Raw genomic sequence first — 17,121 nt, 5'->3', positions numbered from 1 at the left:
AAGGTTGTGTATCAATTGACCAAAACGGCCACGCATGGACACGCAGAACAGACAGTGCTCAAGCTGAGTGAAAGGCAACACTTGCAGTGTGTTCCCTTGCTCTCTAATCCCTGAGGGTGAAGCCAAGAGTAATACCGTACTTTTGTCTGCCGGTCGCTTGTGGAGAGAGCCAGTTCCGTGATGCGAGGTAGGAAAGCGTCCAGGTAGATGACCGGTTTCATATCTGCGAATGGCACTGCAAAAGTGAGGCGCTTCTCTGAATCCCATGCCACGAACTTCTTCATCATTTCTTCAGCAGAAGCAGCTAAAACAACAAGAATATTTTACTATGTACTGTGAAAACAGTTATCCTCTCCCCCATGAAATACAAAATACTGAATAATCCATCCATTTTCTGCATCCTTCAATTCAGGGTAGCAGGTGAGATGGGGATTATCTCAGGAAGGAAAAGGGGCTGAAGGCAGGGTACACCCTGGACACGACATCAGTCTGTTGCAGGGCAGACTGACAAAGACACTTATGCTCCTCATAGCAGGTCCAACTAGCCTACCAGTACGTCTTTGAACTATGGGTGGAAACTGGAGCATCCGGAGGAAACTCACACAGACGTGGGGAGAACACTTGCAAAAATTCCACCTTTGAAAGGGGTGAAAGTGAGAGCCATCAGTCACACCTGTTTTAATGGGTGCAGAGAGACAGGCGGCAGAATCAGGTAAAAGTAACTCACCTGTAACGAGGCTCCTGTTGAGCTGCCCACCCAGGTGCCCAAGCAGCCTCACAACTCTGCGCCTCACTACAGCGCTGGGCGAGTCTTCAGCCTGTGAGGAGCAGAGCAAAGTGTCATTTCGGATCCTGTTACTGGATCAAGAGAGCAGCGCTGACACAAGAATGGCTGAGAATCTCGGAGGCTTGCTGCAAGAGTCTTTAATTCAGGCTTCGCTTAATAAATACATTAAGCAGAAGTATTTTTTCCCACCAGCTCTTGGAGGTTAGATCAGGGCCCCAGGGGCGCCTATCCGGCCAAGCGAGGGGAGAATGGTAGGATACGCTTTGGAGGGGACACCACGATCTCAGGGCTAGCACAGACATAAACACAGAAATTCCCAGGCTCAAACCAGGACTGATTTTCCCAGAAGCCAATTAACTTACCTGTATGTCTTTGGACTGTGGAAGGAAACCAGAGCAAACCTGGGGAGAACATACAAACTCCACACAGACAGAATGCCAGGTCCGGACCAGAACCCAGGGCCCGGGCAATACAAACCACTGCACCGCTATGCCACCCCATCTGAATCTGTATTCCCGTATTTACAAATACAGTCATGATCATCAGTTTACACATGGGAATGATATTTATATTATTCGCTTGCTTCAGAAACTCTGCATTTCCCCCAAAGACAGCCCTGCTTTGCTAATTACTCCCTTTCTATAACTGGCCTCTAACTTTCAACAATCCCTCCAAAACAAACAGTGGAAGATTCTACTCTCATGGGTTACATTTTAGTGACCATTTCAAAAACAGCTCTAAAAACAAAAAGCAACGTCGATGCAATATGGTTTCAGGACATCTGCCATCTTGGAAAAGTACCATCACAGCCAAGGTTACATCAATGGACAAAGCCAGACACTGGCCAGAAAAACATACTAGCTAGCAAACTTGATCACACTTCACAGTATATTATTTGCGTATATACTGATTTGCAAAAGACAATGACAGATGAAAACAAAAACTGAATGTTTCCCAACTATTAAATTACTGCTAATGGAGCAGTAACTGCAGCACATTTACCAAACACAGTATGTAATGTCTTTCTCCCATTTGTTACAGTGCAACCATTACCATCGAAAGGTGCTTGGATCTCTTCAGGAGCCTCAGAAGAACTCTGCCATATCCTTTCTCCGCACCACTGGACAGACACATCACCTCCCAGGTATTCTGGTCACTGCCTGCAATCACAGAGCTTCTCAGTTACCTACACACCGTCTGTCAGGGCCACAGGTCCCACAGAGGTGAGATACCAGAGGTTCCTTCATGATCTCACACATTCATATTTCAATGTCACGGAAAAGGCGCAAAAAAAAAAAGAATTATTTTACGAAACAAAACCTGTTAAGCAGGTCTTAACACCCTTTAGGTTTACTTATACCATGACCTAGGACATTACACTAGAAGCTTAAGCAATTAGTGGGACTTTTGGAGCAGTCAAGTCCAGTGCAAGAGCAGCACAGGGAAGCGACGATACTTCAACAAAAAGCTTCCGCAACAGAAAGCCGAAGGCGAGGCGCTGCCCTGGCTGACACCGGGGGCCCTGCTGGATCACCGTGGGAAGCGGCTGTCTTCAGGTAGCCGTCCAGGCAGGGCAGCACATCCCTGTAAAGCGGCTGGATGAGAGGCTGGGAGATGCACGACGACCACTCTTCCAGGGCATCCAGGGCGGCGCTGGCTAGGGGTGTGTGACTCAGGCCCAGCTTCAGGGCCGTCTGGGTGGGAGACAAAAACAGCCATGAGCCAATACCCTCTTTCCTGGTGATCACAAAACCTCTATATTCACTGCATAAAAAAACAACAAAAACATATTCATTTCAGAGTTACACATTTTTAATACCTACTTCTAGGGAAAAAAACCCCAATGGGTCTTGCAATTACTAAGATCTGATGTTACAAGCGTGTACCAAGCGTGGTTTAGGAACATGGCCGCTTATATCCAAGATCAGCCATCAGAAACAACTTATATGCTTATAAACAACTTACATGAAAAAACTTGTATATAACAACTTACACACTGTTATCTCCGTCTTCCTTTTCTTAAACAATTGTATTGTTGTTTTTTGTACTACTTACCGTATGAGAGCTAGCTAAATAGCATTTCGTCATACGATATACCTGTGTATGAGTATAATGGCAATAAACTTGAACTTGATATCTTTGCCTTTTCCACCTCAATACCAACCCTTGACTTCTGAAAGCTTCATTAGCAGAAAAAGCCCCCACCTGCAGGGCAGGAACGTAGGCCTTGATGTCGAGAGCCACAATATCATGATGAAGGGAGAGCACAAAGGTCAGGCAGGACGCGAGCAGCTCGTCTTTGTACTGCTTCATCCTCACCGAGACCTGGAGGAGAGTCACAACGCGCACTGAGCTGGCCTTCAAAACCCGCCCATACCCTGCCTCACTTCTCTGCTTCATCACATTAGAAGCACCCCCCCCCCGACTGAGGGTAAACATTAAACAGGACTGTACGTTCGCTACTTCCAAACCATGACTGGGAAAACAAAACAGAAAAAGGTTGAATATTGGCCGACTTACCTCCTTTCCAAACTTTGCAAAGAGGGCGAAGCAAGCATACTTCTCAGGGTCCTGGGGGTTCGGTTGAAAGCTTTTGGGGCTCACTCCCTGCCAGGCACAAAACAGGGAAAGCATTAATTACAACCAGCAATCCCCAAGAGGTGTAATGTGTACCATAGTAGAATATATATATATATATTCACCTCACACATTTATCAGGATACAGCATGAAATACAAGTAGTCGGTTCACTTCTATCCCCCTCAGTTTGTTACCTCCTCAGCATTAACAGCAGTCTCATCAAATCAGCACAAGATTTACAGATCCTTCCAACAAACAGGCCAATAATCCGATATGCGTCTCAGTGATTTGGTTCTTCTGGCCATGTTATCCTGTTGGAACTAACCAATGAAGCGTGACGGAAATACCTTGAAATACTTGATCTTCTTCGCAATCTTCATGGCGACAGAGAGCAGCTTGTAGAACCCACTGACCAGAGGGAATCTGGTGGACTGGAGAATGATCTCGTGCCCGAGTGGGTAGACCCACTGCTCGAAGAACTCGATGTGCTTCTTCAAAAGCAGCTCGCTGCGGGAAGAAAACAAAGCCCACGAGACATTGCTGCTGACTGACTCGCGCCAAAACCGTTCTTTCTGTAGTGCAACACACATCCTGCATCGATGTTTAAGCCTTGAAAAGTGAGCCCATCATTTACGCATTTTTGTTAAGACAGGTTTGTAAACGCTTGGGCCACACTGCCAGGAATCATATGAATGTTTATAAGACAGGTTTCATTTCTTTGTACAAGTTGGGGCTTTTCCGTGCCAGGTCAAAATCCCTAAGCTATACTAATTTCATGCACCAAAATCCTTACACGTTTTCTGTGTTACTTTGAATCACCACAGAATACATACACCTCCACCTAATGCAGTTATTGAAGACTCACAATTACAGTGAAACCTAGTTACTCCTTCAGCCCCGTGCTCTGTTACCATGAGGAGATTCAGTCACAAGTCAAAAGGTCTCGACAAAGGTGTACTCCTTCTGATCCTTAGATATGATAACCCATCACACAGTAACATGTCCAGGAACAGCCTCTTCATCCTCCTTCACTGTTGTCAAGCTCCGAGATCTGTTTACACTTATTTTCACTCCCCCTGCACTTGGTGAATCAAGACTGTTGTTCGTTAATGGATTTGGATTACCCTGAATGCTATATAATCTACCTGAAAATACCTCTCTGGAAAATTAACTGAACATTTTCATCCACCCATAGATTTTGTATATTTCATGTAAAATATTGTGAAAGGAAGGAAAGCTGATAGTATACATTACAACTAATCTGCAATAGCCTACTGTTTCAGAGAAAATGCTCATGACTGATTTTGGCTGAGCGGGCCATCTACCTGCAGAACTCCACCAGGTTGATAAAAGCAGTGAAGTCTTTAGGTTTGCTGGGCAGGAGGTGAGCCGTTGGGTCAGAGGAGGGAATGACCACGCCGGAGCTGACATCACTCTCTTCCTGCGAGGAGAATGCAGTGGTCAAAATCCTTACTGGGTATAAGCCAAGAACAAGCACCATCCACTACACACGATACACCCAGGAAAACAGACACGGATTACACCCGAGATCAAGTCAGAAATTAGAATACACGAACACTTCACGCGAAAAAAGTTCATTAAAAGCCTTACCGGTTCATCGGGGTTCTGCTTCTGAACAGACAGATCCAGTTTTTCAATGATTTTCAGAACAGATTTGACGAGCTCGTCGTAAAGCAGGCGGTTGAGGGACTGCAGGGAGGCACTCTGTGATTCAAACACCCCCTCGAGAAAGCCAAAGTCCTGCACCACAACAACAAAAAAGGGCTTCTTAGAAAATCCATAAATCTCCAGAAAATCCTCTTTTTTTTAACATGGAAGAAGAATAATTCATGTACAAAACTAGGTCTGATTTAAGATCGGCATCACCCTTGTTGTCTTATATGGGCAAAGAACAGGTGAATACTCAAATGCCAACTGGCACTGAAGTTAAGCAGGTGTGAGCCTAGTCAGCACCTGGATGGGAGACCTCCTGGGAAAGCTAAGGTTGCTGCTGGAAGAGGTGTTAGTGGGACCAGTAGGGGGCGCTCACCCTGTCATCTATGTGGGTCCTAATGCCCCAGTATAGCGAAGGGGACACTATAGTGTAAAAAGGCACCATCCTTCAGATGAGACATAAAAGATGAGGTCCTGACTCTCCAAGGTCATTAAATGTAACCCTAACGCTAACCCTAACCCAGGGTGTTTCACGAAAAGAGTAGGGGTGTTACCCTGGTGTCCTGGCCAAAGTTCTCATTGGCTTTTACAGGAACAATCATGGCCTCCTAATAATCCCTATGAACTGGCTTCATCACTCTGCTCTCCTCCCCACTGAGAGCTGGTGTGTGGGGAGCGTACTCTCTAATCTTATCCATAAGGTTAATAACAATGACCTGTTGACAATCCTCGACACTTACACAAGTGTCCACTCGCACGGCCCTACCTTCAACAGGTCACAGTCCAGGAGACTCCTGAAGAGGTCCAGATAGTCCCGGTAGGAGGGCACCTTCCACTTCCCTGTGCGAACCTGGCCGGCGCCGGCCGAGCGGTCCTCCTCAGCGCCCTGAGCAGCGCCCTCCTCCTTCAGAGCACAAGCAGTCGGTCAAGAGCAGGCCGCACCCCACAGCGCGACTGGGGCGCGCTCCCGCAAACATGCCATTTCAAAACACGAGCAAGCCTTTTCTAATCTGCCGAAACACGAGCCGAAGATGAGTAAAACATGCAGTCAGACCCAACATTAACAGGATTTCTGTGATATGGTTCCCCATATTGTCCTGTGGGATTGGGATCAATGCAATGACCAATTACATTCATATATACCTGTAAAACGTTTAAAACGTCCATATGCTAAAACCAGAATTTAAGCATTTGCATTCAATGAGGCAGCCCTCATTAAGATAAATCACTTTATTGGCCATATACAATTTCTTGCATTAGGAATTCATCTTTTCGCATACCCCAGCTTGCTCTCCATGAGACACACAGACAGGGAGAGAAGCTTGGGGTCGGAGCGCAGGGTCAGCCATTTATACGGCGCCCCTGGAGCAGTTGGGGTTAAGGGCCTTGCTCAGGGGCCCAACGGAGTAGGATTCCTCTGCCGGCTGCAGGATACTAACCGGCAACCTTCCAGCCACAGGTGCAGATCCTTAGCCACAGAGCCACCGCACCGCCCCAATTAAAATCAAAAAGATATACAGTACTATAAAACAAAAACCTGAACCTCTGGTTAGGAGGTAAAAAATTAAAAAGCTTGAGTAACTGGGACTTTTTAGTGTGATTTATGTATCAAAATGACAGCTTTAAAAGACTTTGTAAGGATAGAATTTTTAATAAGAAGGTACACAGAGAATATATGGCAGGAGGGTTAACCTCCTCCAATCAGCACAAATAGTACAACGTAAGTTCTGCCTCTTGAGGTTACAAACATAATATTAAAAAAAGACTAAGACACAATGTTCTGTTTTAAAGAGATTGAGCGTGACCTCACCTCAGTAAGGAGTACGGGTTTTGAACACACACGGATCACACCCTGATGCACTGAAAAACAAACCACATGCCAAACAAATCCTGTGCCAGAAAACAAAATGTACATTTTCATAACGATACTTACAGTATGGTAAACAAACAGGTTCTTACAAGCTGAATGTAACTCTAAAAAGGAGTTGTGCGCTAAAGAAACTCAACTGTGAAATACGTCTGTACAAACACGAACTTGTTAACCAAACATATATTCTCCTATGGGTTGAAGTTCATGTACAGTAGGCAGCTGTGTTAGCATGTGCCGGCTGCAAAGGAACAAGTAAAGATATCTTCCAAAAGAGAAGAGACACAACGTTTCAGCTGTGGATCCTTCTCCAGGAGTCAATATATTCTCCTATACATACAGAAAATATTTCCTATCACGCCTCTTCCAATAACCGCTTATTCAGTGTCAGAGTGGCACACACTCAAGGGTCAGGTTTCCCAAAAGCCAATTAACTGACCACCACCCATGGGAACACAAGAAGATCATGGAAACGCCAAGCAGAGAGCACCCCAAGAACTGAACCCAGGGCCCCAGCGCTGTGAGACAGCAATACTAGTCACTGCCCCACCATACCAGTCTGAAACTAATATAAACAACACTTAATTTTTTGCACCTATTGTATAGAGCACTTCTCATTCCAAAGCACTTTAAGTATAGGAGGAGACACACTTTTATTACGCACTAGCAGTTCTAGTGCACTGTAGTTTACAGTAGGCAGAGAAGCGAGAGAAAATACTTCACTGAATGTCCCTCATCTGAGGGACAGCCCCCCCTACAGCATATCAGCTGCAGCCACCATCCTGGGGCATTGAGTTTTGGGAATTGTGGTTCAGGGGGTAAGAGTGCCACCTAATGGTTCACCAAAACCAACGGCAGCACAGATATAGCTCTCCCCTGAAGGGCCCCCATCCCCAATGCTATTCAGGGAAAGCCCCTATTAGCTTCCGGGATCAGACTCCTGACACATTTTCACTGTCTTTTTTTCAGGTACAGGTCTCCCCCTGCCTTACACGGTTTCGCTTTTCCACGCAGAAGCTTCCAATACCAAGATGTCGCCAAGGGCGGGCAAATTCTTGCGCAGACGCACCAGACAAGATATGTTACGGCTGCCAGCTCGTAGCGGTTACCGAGCAAGCGAGCTGTAGCACGCTGGGTGACCAGAGGGGCTCGGGGCAGTGAAGTGAGGAGCTTCTCTGTGGTCACACTCACCCACGGTGCTGATGAAGCTCCAGAGGGCCGGCCCCTTCCCCGCCATGGCAACAAACACCTTGACGATGGCGCGGCAGCAGGCCGGCTGCATCCTCTGGCTGTACTGTGGGAAGCTGTCGATCTGCACCACCAGCAGCCTCTCCAGCACTGGCGTGTACACCTCCGGGATCTAGGACAGGGCACAGCCACGGTGAACGGAGACGGGAAATGTACAGAAGACACCGCGAGGGAGCAAATGCTATCCTTAAAACTACTCATTTATTTACACAGCTACAGTATGAAAAACACTTCAGCACAATCAGGACTTTCAATACATGCTCAATTCACTTTAATCTTCACCTAAGGTTATCAATAAAGTTTAATTTGGGTGAGAAGAAACCAAGTTGATCTTTTACCAATCTTCACTTTGGTTAGAATCCTTACAAAATGGATCACAGGAGCTCAAGGTAAACTGTCTGTGAGCCTGTCAATATGAAGTGCTGCCATAGCTAACCTACTACATCAATCCATCCATCTTCTAAACCGCTTAACCCAGTGCAGGGTTGCGGGGGAGCTAGAGCCTCACACGGCAAACAACAGGTACAAGGCAGGATACACTCTTTACGGGATGACAGTCCATCACAGGGGACACGTAGACACACACAGAGAGAGAGACACGCATACCATGGCCAAGTTTCCCAAAAGCCAAGTAACCTACCACTATGTCTTTGGACAGTGGGAGGAAACCGGAGAACCCAGAGGAAGCCCACACGAACACAGCAAGATCACACAACCGGAAATGAACCCAGGGCCCCAGCGCTGCTACACAGCAATGCCAACCACTGCACCACCCTGTCGCCCTTAATCTATGATATTTCACAATCAAATTAAATGACTTAATGTCGGGTCATTCACAAGCCACATCCTTGTCCCAAAACACCACTATTTGCCCTTCAAAATACAGATCTAGCAGGATTAAACCCTACCCATCCCTAAACCTAAACTATTTGCCCATATCTAGCACGATTAAACCCCCCAAAACATTGTAGAAGCTTTCCACGAAATGGGTTTCTGCATAAAACAGGGAAAAAGAGTGAGATGAGCAGAACAGTACAAAACGTCTTTGACCTTCGAAGTACTGTATGATTAGAGTGAAGTCACAGTGGTGATCCCTGAACTGCACTTCATCCAGAAACACACATGAGCACCAGCGGAGGAGGTGCTTTCACCGCAGCTAGAAAGAAACACAGCTAGACACAGCGGCGCAGGCTTCCAGAGGTACCCTGTCAAGGTGGAAGAGGACGCTGGCGATGGAGTCCAGGAAACTGGGCAGCTGGTAGACGTTGTCGTCCTCGGTGTCGGTCTCGGTCAGGTACATCTGCTTGCAGCGCTGGATGAGCTCGGTGTACATGAAATCCACATCCTGAGGGCACACCGCCTTACAGGGCTGAGACGCCAGGAAAAATAAAGCGGTATTAAACACAGCGCAGCACTGAAATCGGGACGGTAATAAACGCAAGAAAGGTTACAAATCGGATGGAAAACAGAGCCTTACTCCCCTGTCCATTACCTGACTTTAAAAACATACTTTCTGCTGATTTTAATCACATACCGTTGTGATTAATGATCATTACTAAGTTATTATAGGTAAAACTTTGTAAATTACATTTTTAGGAGTATTGAAATTACTCCAATTTCCAGTCCAGATTTGCATGTTTTTAAGCACTTCAGCAGGAAACAGTCCAATGTCAACTATGAAATAAGGACAAATTACAGTATACAATAAACTAAAAACCAATATATATATACATACAGTATATAAGAGATCACATGGTTATGATGGTCCATACTTTAATACGTTATTGTAGGCTAATAAAATAGGAAACTTTCGCATGTACAAAAAGAACGTTATTTTCTTAACATTACAAAAATGATAAAGAAAAGCAGATTTACCCATTTTACAGCTACCCAGGATGAACACATTTTGAAATAAAGGGTGATGAGTCTTTTGATCTCTGACTTTATTAACAACCTAAGCAAATACACAGAGAGACTCCACAAATTATTTTGGACAGAACAGCGCTGATCGTATTTTAATGCCTCACGGTATATATCTCAGCAACTTCACAAAGCCTAAGAAAAAACGGACTTCGCCCCCCGTCCAAACGAAAACTTTCCAACAGACACAAGAAGAAACGTACGGCGGCGAAGAGTCCGTATCCCCGGATGGCGATGGAGAGCTCCTTGTTTGTCGAATCGGTGGTCTTGATGATGCTGCAGAACTGCTGCATGAAGAACTTCAGCTTGCTCTTGTGCAGCTCGGCATTCTCAGCCACCAGAACTGCCACCTGCAGAAAAGGCACCGTTCAGGGCCTTTTACACAGCCAGCTCATTCTGCTGCCATACAAGTACAGTGACGTCATGCCACACAACCATACAGCACTGCTTCTTTCCATCCTCCAGGCATGCAACGGAACAGGTAAAGGTTTATTCCATGCCACCAAGAAAACAGACACCTGACGGCTCCAGCCGAAACATTGTGTCTCTTTTCTTTTCGGTATGGAATAAACCTTTATCTGTTCCTTTGCAGCCTGCGCGTGCTGATGCTGCCACCTACTTGAGTCTCTAGGCATGGCATCTATCCATTTCCTAATCCCCATAATCCCAATACAGGGCTGTGGAGGAGCCGGAGCCTATCCCTGCAAGCAACAAGCGCAAGGCAGGATACACCCTGGATGGGACGCCAGTCCACTGCATGGCAGGCACACTCACAACAGGGCCAATTTTCTCAGAAGCCAATTAACATACCAGTATGTCTCCGGGCTGTGGGAGTGGAGTGCTCAGAGGACACCCATGCGAACACAGGGCGAATTTACAACCTCCACCCAGATAGAGCCCCCATTCCCGAAATAAACCAAGGGCCCCAGTCCATTGCCAGGCAGCAATGCTAAACTCTGTACCACCGTGCCACCCCTATACACGACATCTATTCCTACCTTCTCATTCACAGCACGCACCTGGGAAGAATAACAGGTTACCTGTTTCAGAAAGGACTCCAGGGCAGAGTGGCCTGCCCTTTTCAACTCTGCATTGGTGTGTCCACACCACTTGGACATGACCTCAAATATTGACCGGTAGTTGTCTATGAGGCAGCTACTGAACTGTTCGGCATGTCGTGCAAACAGTTTCAATCCAGCTACAAACAAAAAGAAAAACTAGTTGTGAGGCAACGACGGATTGTAATCCGCCACACATGTATTTAAAATATTGTATTATGTTAACATTTTCACAGTAATTTAGTTATGCGTTCTTTGCAAAATGCTGTGATTTGGCATGAAGCACTATATGGCACAAAAGGTTTGCTTGTGGCTCAGTGTTTTACCATGTACTGTAATATTAAAACAGACATTTACCCGCAGACCGGCTATAAGAGGGAGCATTAATTCAATTTATTCAAAACGTACAACAGAATCTTACCAAACAGAACAGCGTATCTCTTAAATTCAGTCTGTTTAAAAATAAAAAGAAAGAGGTGTTAGTATATTTAGATACATTGTAAGATTAGTAAACCACTACAACAAACAGATGCGTACCTGTGGACTGATAGACTTCAGGGCATAATCAAATATTTCCTTCGAGGTTTTTGGATCTACACGAATTAAAACATTACAATCATGATTAATTCATTAAACGCAATTCAAAACGTACAATGAAAAGGCTAATTATTTAGAATACATACAGTGTTTGTATATTTTACACTACTGTTGTTTTTGTTTCATAGTCATCCAATTATAATTTCTATGTGCCCATCAACATGAACAGTTCTGTGACGCAACAAGTTTCTGTCTGTAAAATATATTTAATGTGGATATCTATGGTCACGTGGAGTCACTGGGTTGATTCTAAAGTTTGTTTTTGTTCTAATGTGAGCAAATGTGTGCAAATAATTACCCAAAGACAGAATGTATATTAATCGTATTAATCTCATGATCACAAAGACAATCAAAGATCATCTTTGACTGTAAAGCAAAAATAAGCCTGGACTTTACTTTCCCAATACATCTGGAGAGCAGTGTAAGTTGGTGATTAAAACACATAAGAATACAAACCTTCAGACATCGATTTAGTAAAGTTTACCAGAAGCGCAGTCATCCCCTTTAAACATCCAGCAACCAAAGGCAGTTTCGGTTCTCTTGTAGTGGAAGTCATCTAAAAAATGAAGTTTAGGAATAGATCTAAAAATATATTCTTCGATTCTCATTAAAGCAAGACATGCAGCATTTTTTAGAATATCTCAGACAGCACCATTTTCTTAGGTCTTTGTATTGTCTTAGAAGCATTAGCCATGACAGCACTTATTCCTGAGCTCTTCCTCAGCCCCAGAGTTAGCTTTAAAGCCGTACCACTATAATACAGTTAATAATTTCATTGCACACCTTTGTATGTTGACTAACACTGTAAAACAAGGTAGGGGAATGTCATGTCATTTGCCAAACCACTTTATACCATATAGTGTCACAGGAAGCCGGAGCCTACCTGGCAAGCAACGAGCGCAAGGCAGGGTACACCCTGGACAGTCCATCGCAGGGCAGGTGCAAGCCAATCATTCATGGGGACAATTTGGAGGCCACAGTAAAGGCCGAGGGGAGAAATTTGGCCCGGACTCTTATAACTCTTATCGAGAAATGCCCAGGGATCTTTAATGACCACTGAGAGTCAGGACCTCGGTTTAATGTCTCATCCGAAAGACGGTGCCCACAACCATAGGGTCTTCACCACCATACCGGGACATTAGGACCCACACAGACTGCAGGGTGGACGCCCCCTGCTGGTCGGTAGGGGAATGTCTTTTTAGAAATTAGAAATTCACCTTCCAATGCCAGAATTAGTCAGTAAAATTAATTATAATTAATATTAATTATAATTGCTTACACTTATAATTGCAATAAAAGAAATGTTATTTTAGATTTAGAATCATCACAAAAGGGGAAAAGATGGGGAGTTCAGTTTTGAGGTTTCTGCTAGCTTGCTACATCAGAAACTTCACACATTGCTGTTGCATTTTTTTTCTCGAATTAATTCAAACAGCAGTTTATCAAATAAGGTTTCATGTTTCTGCAAAGAATTATGTCGGTGAGTTTTTCCTTGGTGTTTCAGTATGTTGTGTATAAATAACTGAAAAATAAAACTGAAACAGAAGCGCCGTCACTGAACTGGAGTCATCCTACCTGGGATTTGAGCTCTCCCAGATAGGCGCGATACAGCTTCTCCGAGTTATCAGTCATGTCACTTGGCTGGACCTCTGCCAGCACTCCCAGCAGCTCATAGATGTTTCCCAGCACTGCAGTGAGGGCATGCAGAAGACAAATAAAAAAAAAATATATATATATTTTCACAACGTGGCTTGGGTGGCACAGCGATGCAGTGGTTAGCATTGCTGCCTTGCAGTGCTGGGGCCCCGAGTTCAATTCCAGACCCAGGGTGCTGTCTGTGTGGAGTTTGTATGTTCTCCCCATGTTTGTGTGGGTTTCCTCCTGGTGCTCCAGTTTCCTCTTGCAGTCCAAAGACCTACAGGTAGGTTAACCAGCTCTGGTGTGTCCTGTGATTTGGCTCCCCGATGACCCTGTACTGTAAACCATACAGGATGGGTGGACAATGTGGCTTAATCAGAAGTTTGCCTCATGGTTCTCAGGACAAAGACTGTCAAATGCGCTACATGGGAGAGCTAAGGACACTCTCATGGTCAAATATGGGCAATACCCTTCACTTACATTCCTCCTTCCAAGTAGGAAATGGGGTTCCTTTCTGATTGTGGTGCTTTCTGACTGGATTAGGATGGGGGTCTTGCTCATTTATGTCATTATTCCTTTTTTGTTTTAAGGGAGTGTCTTTCCCAAGTTTGAAGCCCAAGAGAGATTGCTATTGCATCCTTATACATTTTTTTTCCAAAGCAAACACCCTGCAGGTGCCACAGTTGTGTTTTTAACAGCTCTCAATGTAGTGAACGGGCACATTTGCTATTATTTTTAATTGGAGTCCTGATTCTTAATCTGGGCTGTGTTAATTTAGTGCATACCTAAAATAGAACTGTAAACTAAACATGGCTTAATAAAACCTATTTGGCTTTTTTTACGCTGGGAGCACATTAATTAAGACAATAGTAGTACAACCCTATTTAAATTTACTTCCTTATCACAACTCCAACCATTTCCCCACCAGTATTGTAGGATTCACTATCATCTTTGTAAAATATCAGATAAAATATTCCTGAAACATCATAGAAGTATTTCTAAGTAAAAATTAGATTATGTTCATGGAGAAATAAAGGGCTACATGACAGACTGCACCCAATGTACCCTTAATTCAAAATACGTCACAATGGTCTCCACTAATCACTAATTACTTAAGCTTTATTTAAACATCATCTTGTAAGGAAGAAACTACTTCACGAAAAATCATGTCTCAGTCCGCTACCATTTTGAGATCATCTTCCACCGTATATGTCAGGGAGTTATTTTCCAGAAATCCACTCGTCTAAATGAATGTCATGTACAGTGCTGAAAGGGTCGATGGGCTCTCTGACCCACCTGTGTCTGGTATGCGACTCTTCTGAGAGAGCTCTCCATAGAATTTATTGAACATGTCTCCAACTCTGAAGTCTTGAGCCACGCCGGAACTCTTGGTACCATGAAGCAACTACACAAAACAAGAAACACACAGGCCTCTGTAACTACAAAGCACAAAGGTTTCCAAAGAAAAACTTATAAGCTGCCTTTTGGAACAATTAAACTGTAACCCTGAAACATGTTGGCGATACACTAAACTTCAGTGCATCTCTTTTCCACACCTAAAAAAAAAGGAAACTTTTTGGAAGAGTTCTATCACTCTTTTGGGTGCTCATGTGCATTTAAACTACTTGGGCCCAAGGAACTTGTCTTGAAACATACCAGCTGACCACTGGGTTGGGCTGTGTTTGATGGTACGTCTGCAATGAAAACTAGACCCTTCTACACACCTTTTCCACTTCTTAATGCTGATCATGGTCTTCAAACAGCCAGTTGAAAAGGCTTCTAGGCATCCAGTACGACATGCTACATGATCCTCAAGGTGCTGACATTTTTACCCAGGGCTTCCAGCAGGATCTCCTGCACTTGAGGCTGCGCTAAGGGTGGTGTGCGAGACTGAACTGCACATATTCAATGGGTCCCCCAACTTGTAACAAAATTTAGATCTGGGGATTATTGGCACTGCGGAGGGTGTTGGAAGTTTCTCTCTAGCTCCTCAAGACCACCAAACTTTGCTGCTACAGAGAGCGTGTATTTGTTTGAATGTGGAATCATAAGCCCAGTTAGATTAGAAGGAATGTATGATCTATAAATGTTTTTTTAAAAATATCAAAAAAATAAAATTTTGTATTAGTTATACTTTACAGTGTTTCACTCTTGTTCCAGATATATGTCTACCTGGATCAGAAGACTCAAAGCTGGAACTCTGCATTTTGCAGCCTTGTCCTTAGTGTACACAACAAGACAGGTTTCCTGGTAAATCAGGGAGAAACAGAAATAAAGTAAGACATTTATTCCACTGTATGATCAACAGAAGCAGCTGAAAGTTTGTCGAATTAGATCAGATTGAACAAAACTCCATATTTACGACAATAATAACTTTCAGATATTAAAGAGTGGATCAATGGCTCACTACTTGATAAAACAGACATTTATTAAACAAGTTTCCGGTAAATGTGAGCTCAAAGCTTACGTGCAAAACACCTTAAGGGCCACCAGTGAAACATTGGATTGGGCTCTCGAGCAGAAGGAATGGAGAGCTCTACTCTACAGCTGAAGTCTCCTGCATCATTCATCATTCCAGGAACTGCATGCAGTGCAAATAATACAATGCTTCTAAACACAGTAAGCCAAAGCAGTCTTTTTCCACTTCATCAAAGACATATTCTTCTGCTTTTGAGGTGCCATGCTCACATTTACATGTCTTTATAGATGTTTAAGATACATTTGGGTAAAGAAAGAATTTTGCCAGTTTATACCACCTTGATATCCACGGCATAGTTCCTCTCCCACCCTTTGACACTCTGTGTGATCCTCTGGAGGAACGTGGACAGAAGTTTCAAAACCTCCTCTCTCACGTCGCGAAACTGGGAAAAGCAAAGGTATTTGTCCAACAGTAAACCCTCATTGAGCACAATCTTGCAATCAGTAAACATCTGTATAACCGGTGCGTGGGGAAACTGAGTAACTTACATCTTCGCTGTTGAGGGATTTCCGAAGAAAACTCAACAACCCGTCTTCTTTAGAAAATAGCAATGATGTCCGTAAAACTTTGGAGGAGAAAAAATGAAGTTTTTTTTTTCTTGAAACGTGCAAGTTCATTCCTCAGTTGTTTAAGGTGTAGAACCTGATATTTAATTTTAATGCATCGCAATTTATGTATCAGCGCAAGACATCACTAGATTAGATAGATAGATAATACTTTATTAATCCCGTAGGGAAATTGATGAAAATCATTAAATAAAATTAATAGCATAAGGTGTAATTACTGACATAAAACATAAAATCTACGACATTTCTGCGCATCACTGATGGCTTCCTGTTGTTATTATTAGAGCCCCTGAAGCCATTGTAGTTCAAAGAGGCGAGAATCCCTTCCTACTCTTCATATACAATAGTGGATTGGTCCCCACAAAACCTTTGCTGCAGCTCGATAATCTATTTATTTCTGTTAAATAAGGCACACTATTATAGACAGTTAAACTTTATTAAATATTAAGGTCGTGAAAATAGGACGTGACTTTTGTTCATTTAATACCCACCCAGCTCGTTTTCATTTCTTACAACCAGGCACTCCTGCCCCAGATTACCAATTACGTTGTGGCACTCAAGGGCAGTTTGCTTTGTTTCTCCTGCACCGCAGAGCGAGTGCAGTTTCTGCAGATAGCCCTGAATCCCGCCGCCGCTACCAGCCATGCCTACAACTGCATAAGCCCACCTGCAGAAGCTGCAGGAGCGCAACTGCCGTCAACAGCGTAA

The 17,121-nt window shown here is 44.0% G+C and overlaps 1 protein-coding gene across 1 annotated transcript in view; it reads right to left on the bottom strand.

Moving 5' to 3' along the window:
- The window catches only part of prkdc (protein kinase, DNA-activated, catalytic subunit), a 67,384-nt gene extending 50,299 nt beyond the window's left edge, over positions 1–17,085 (bottom strand). The window contains exons 1-24 of the mRNA XM_088919280.1: positions 16,905–17,085; positions 16,336–16,412; positions 16,125–16,229; positions 15,541–15,615; positions 14,665–14,773; positions 13,306–13,418; positions 12,187–12,286; positions 11,671–11,726; positions 11,555–11,585; positions 11,116–11,273; positions 10,279–10,425; positions 9,360–9,524; positions 8,099–8,267; positions 6,851–6,900; positions 5,807–5,944; positions 4,978–5,127; positions 4,692–4,807; positions 3,714–3,873; positions 3,308–3,394; positions 2,993–3,112; positions 2,322–2,481; positions 1,841–1,947; positions 728–818; positions 141–304 (exon numbers count right to left, since the gene is read on the bottom strand). Coding sequence (XP_088775406.1) covers positions 141–304; positions 728–818; positions 1,841–1,947; positions 2,322–2,481; positions 2,993–3,112; positions 3,308–3,394; positions 3,714–3,873; positions 4,692–4,807; positions 4,978–5,127; positions 5,807–5,944; positions 6,851–6,900; positions 8,099–8,267; positions 9,360–9,524; positions 10,279–10,425; positions 11,116–11,273; positions 11,555–11,585; positions 11,671–11,726; positions 12,187–12,286; positions 13,306–13,418; positions 14,665–14,773; positions 15,541–15,615; positions 16,125–16,229; positions 16,336–16,412; positions 16,905–17,058 — 2,802 coding nt within the window. The 5' untranslated portion in view covers positions 17,059–17,085. The remainder of the gene's footprint in view (positions 1–140; positions 305–727; positions 819–1,840; positions 1,948–2,321; positions 2,482–2,992; positions 3,113–3,307; positions 3,395–3,713; positions 3,874–4,691; positions 4,808–4,977; positions 5,128–5,806; positions 5,945–6,850; positions 6,901–8,098; positions 8,268–9,359; positions 9,525–10,278; positions 10,426–11,115; positions 11,274–11,554; positions 11,586–11,670; positions 11,727–12,186; positions 12,287–13,305; positions 13,419–14,664; positions 14,774–15,540; positions 15,616–16,124; positions 16,230–16,335; positions 16,413–16,904) is intronic.
- Between the last annotated feature and the right edge of the window lie 36 nt (positions 17,086–17,121).

The sequence above is a fragment of the Atractosteus spatula genome, chromosome 6, assembly GCF_055471065.1.
Source record: "Atractosteus spatula isolate fAtrSpa1 chromosome 6, fAtrSpa1.hap1, whole genome shotgun sequence".
NCBI classification, from domain to species: domain Eukaryota; kingdom Metazoa; phylum Chordata; class Actinopteri; order Semionotiformes; family Lepisosteidae; genus Atractosteus; species Atractosteus spatula.
This window is presented reverse-complemented; position numbering and strand designations above follow the sequence as displayed.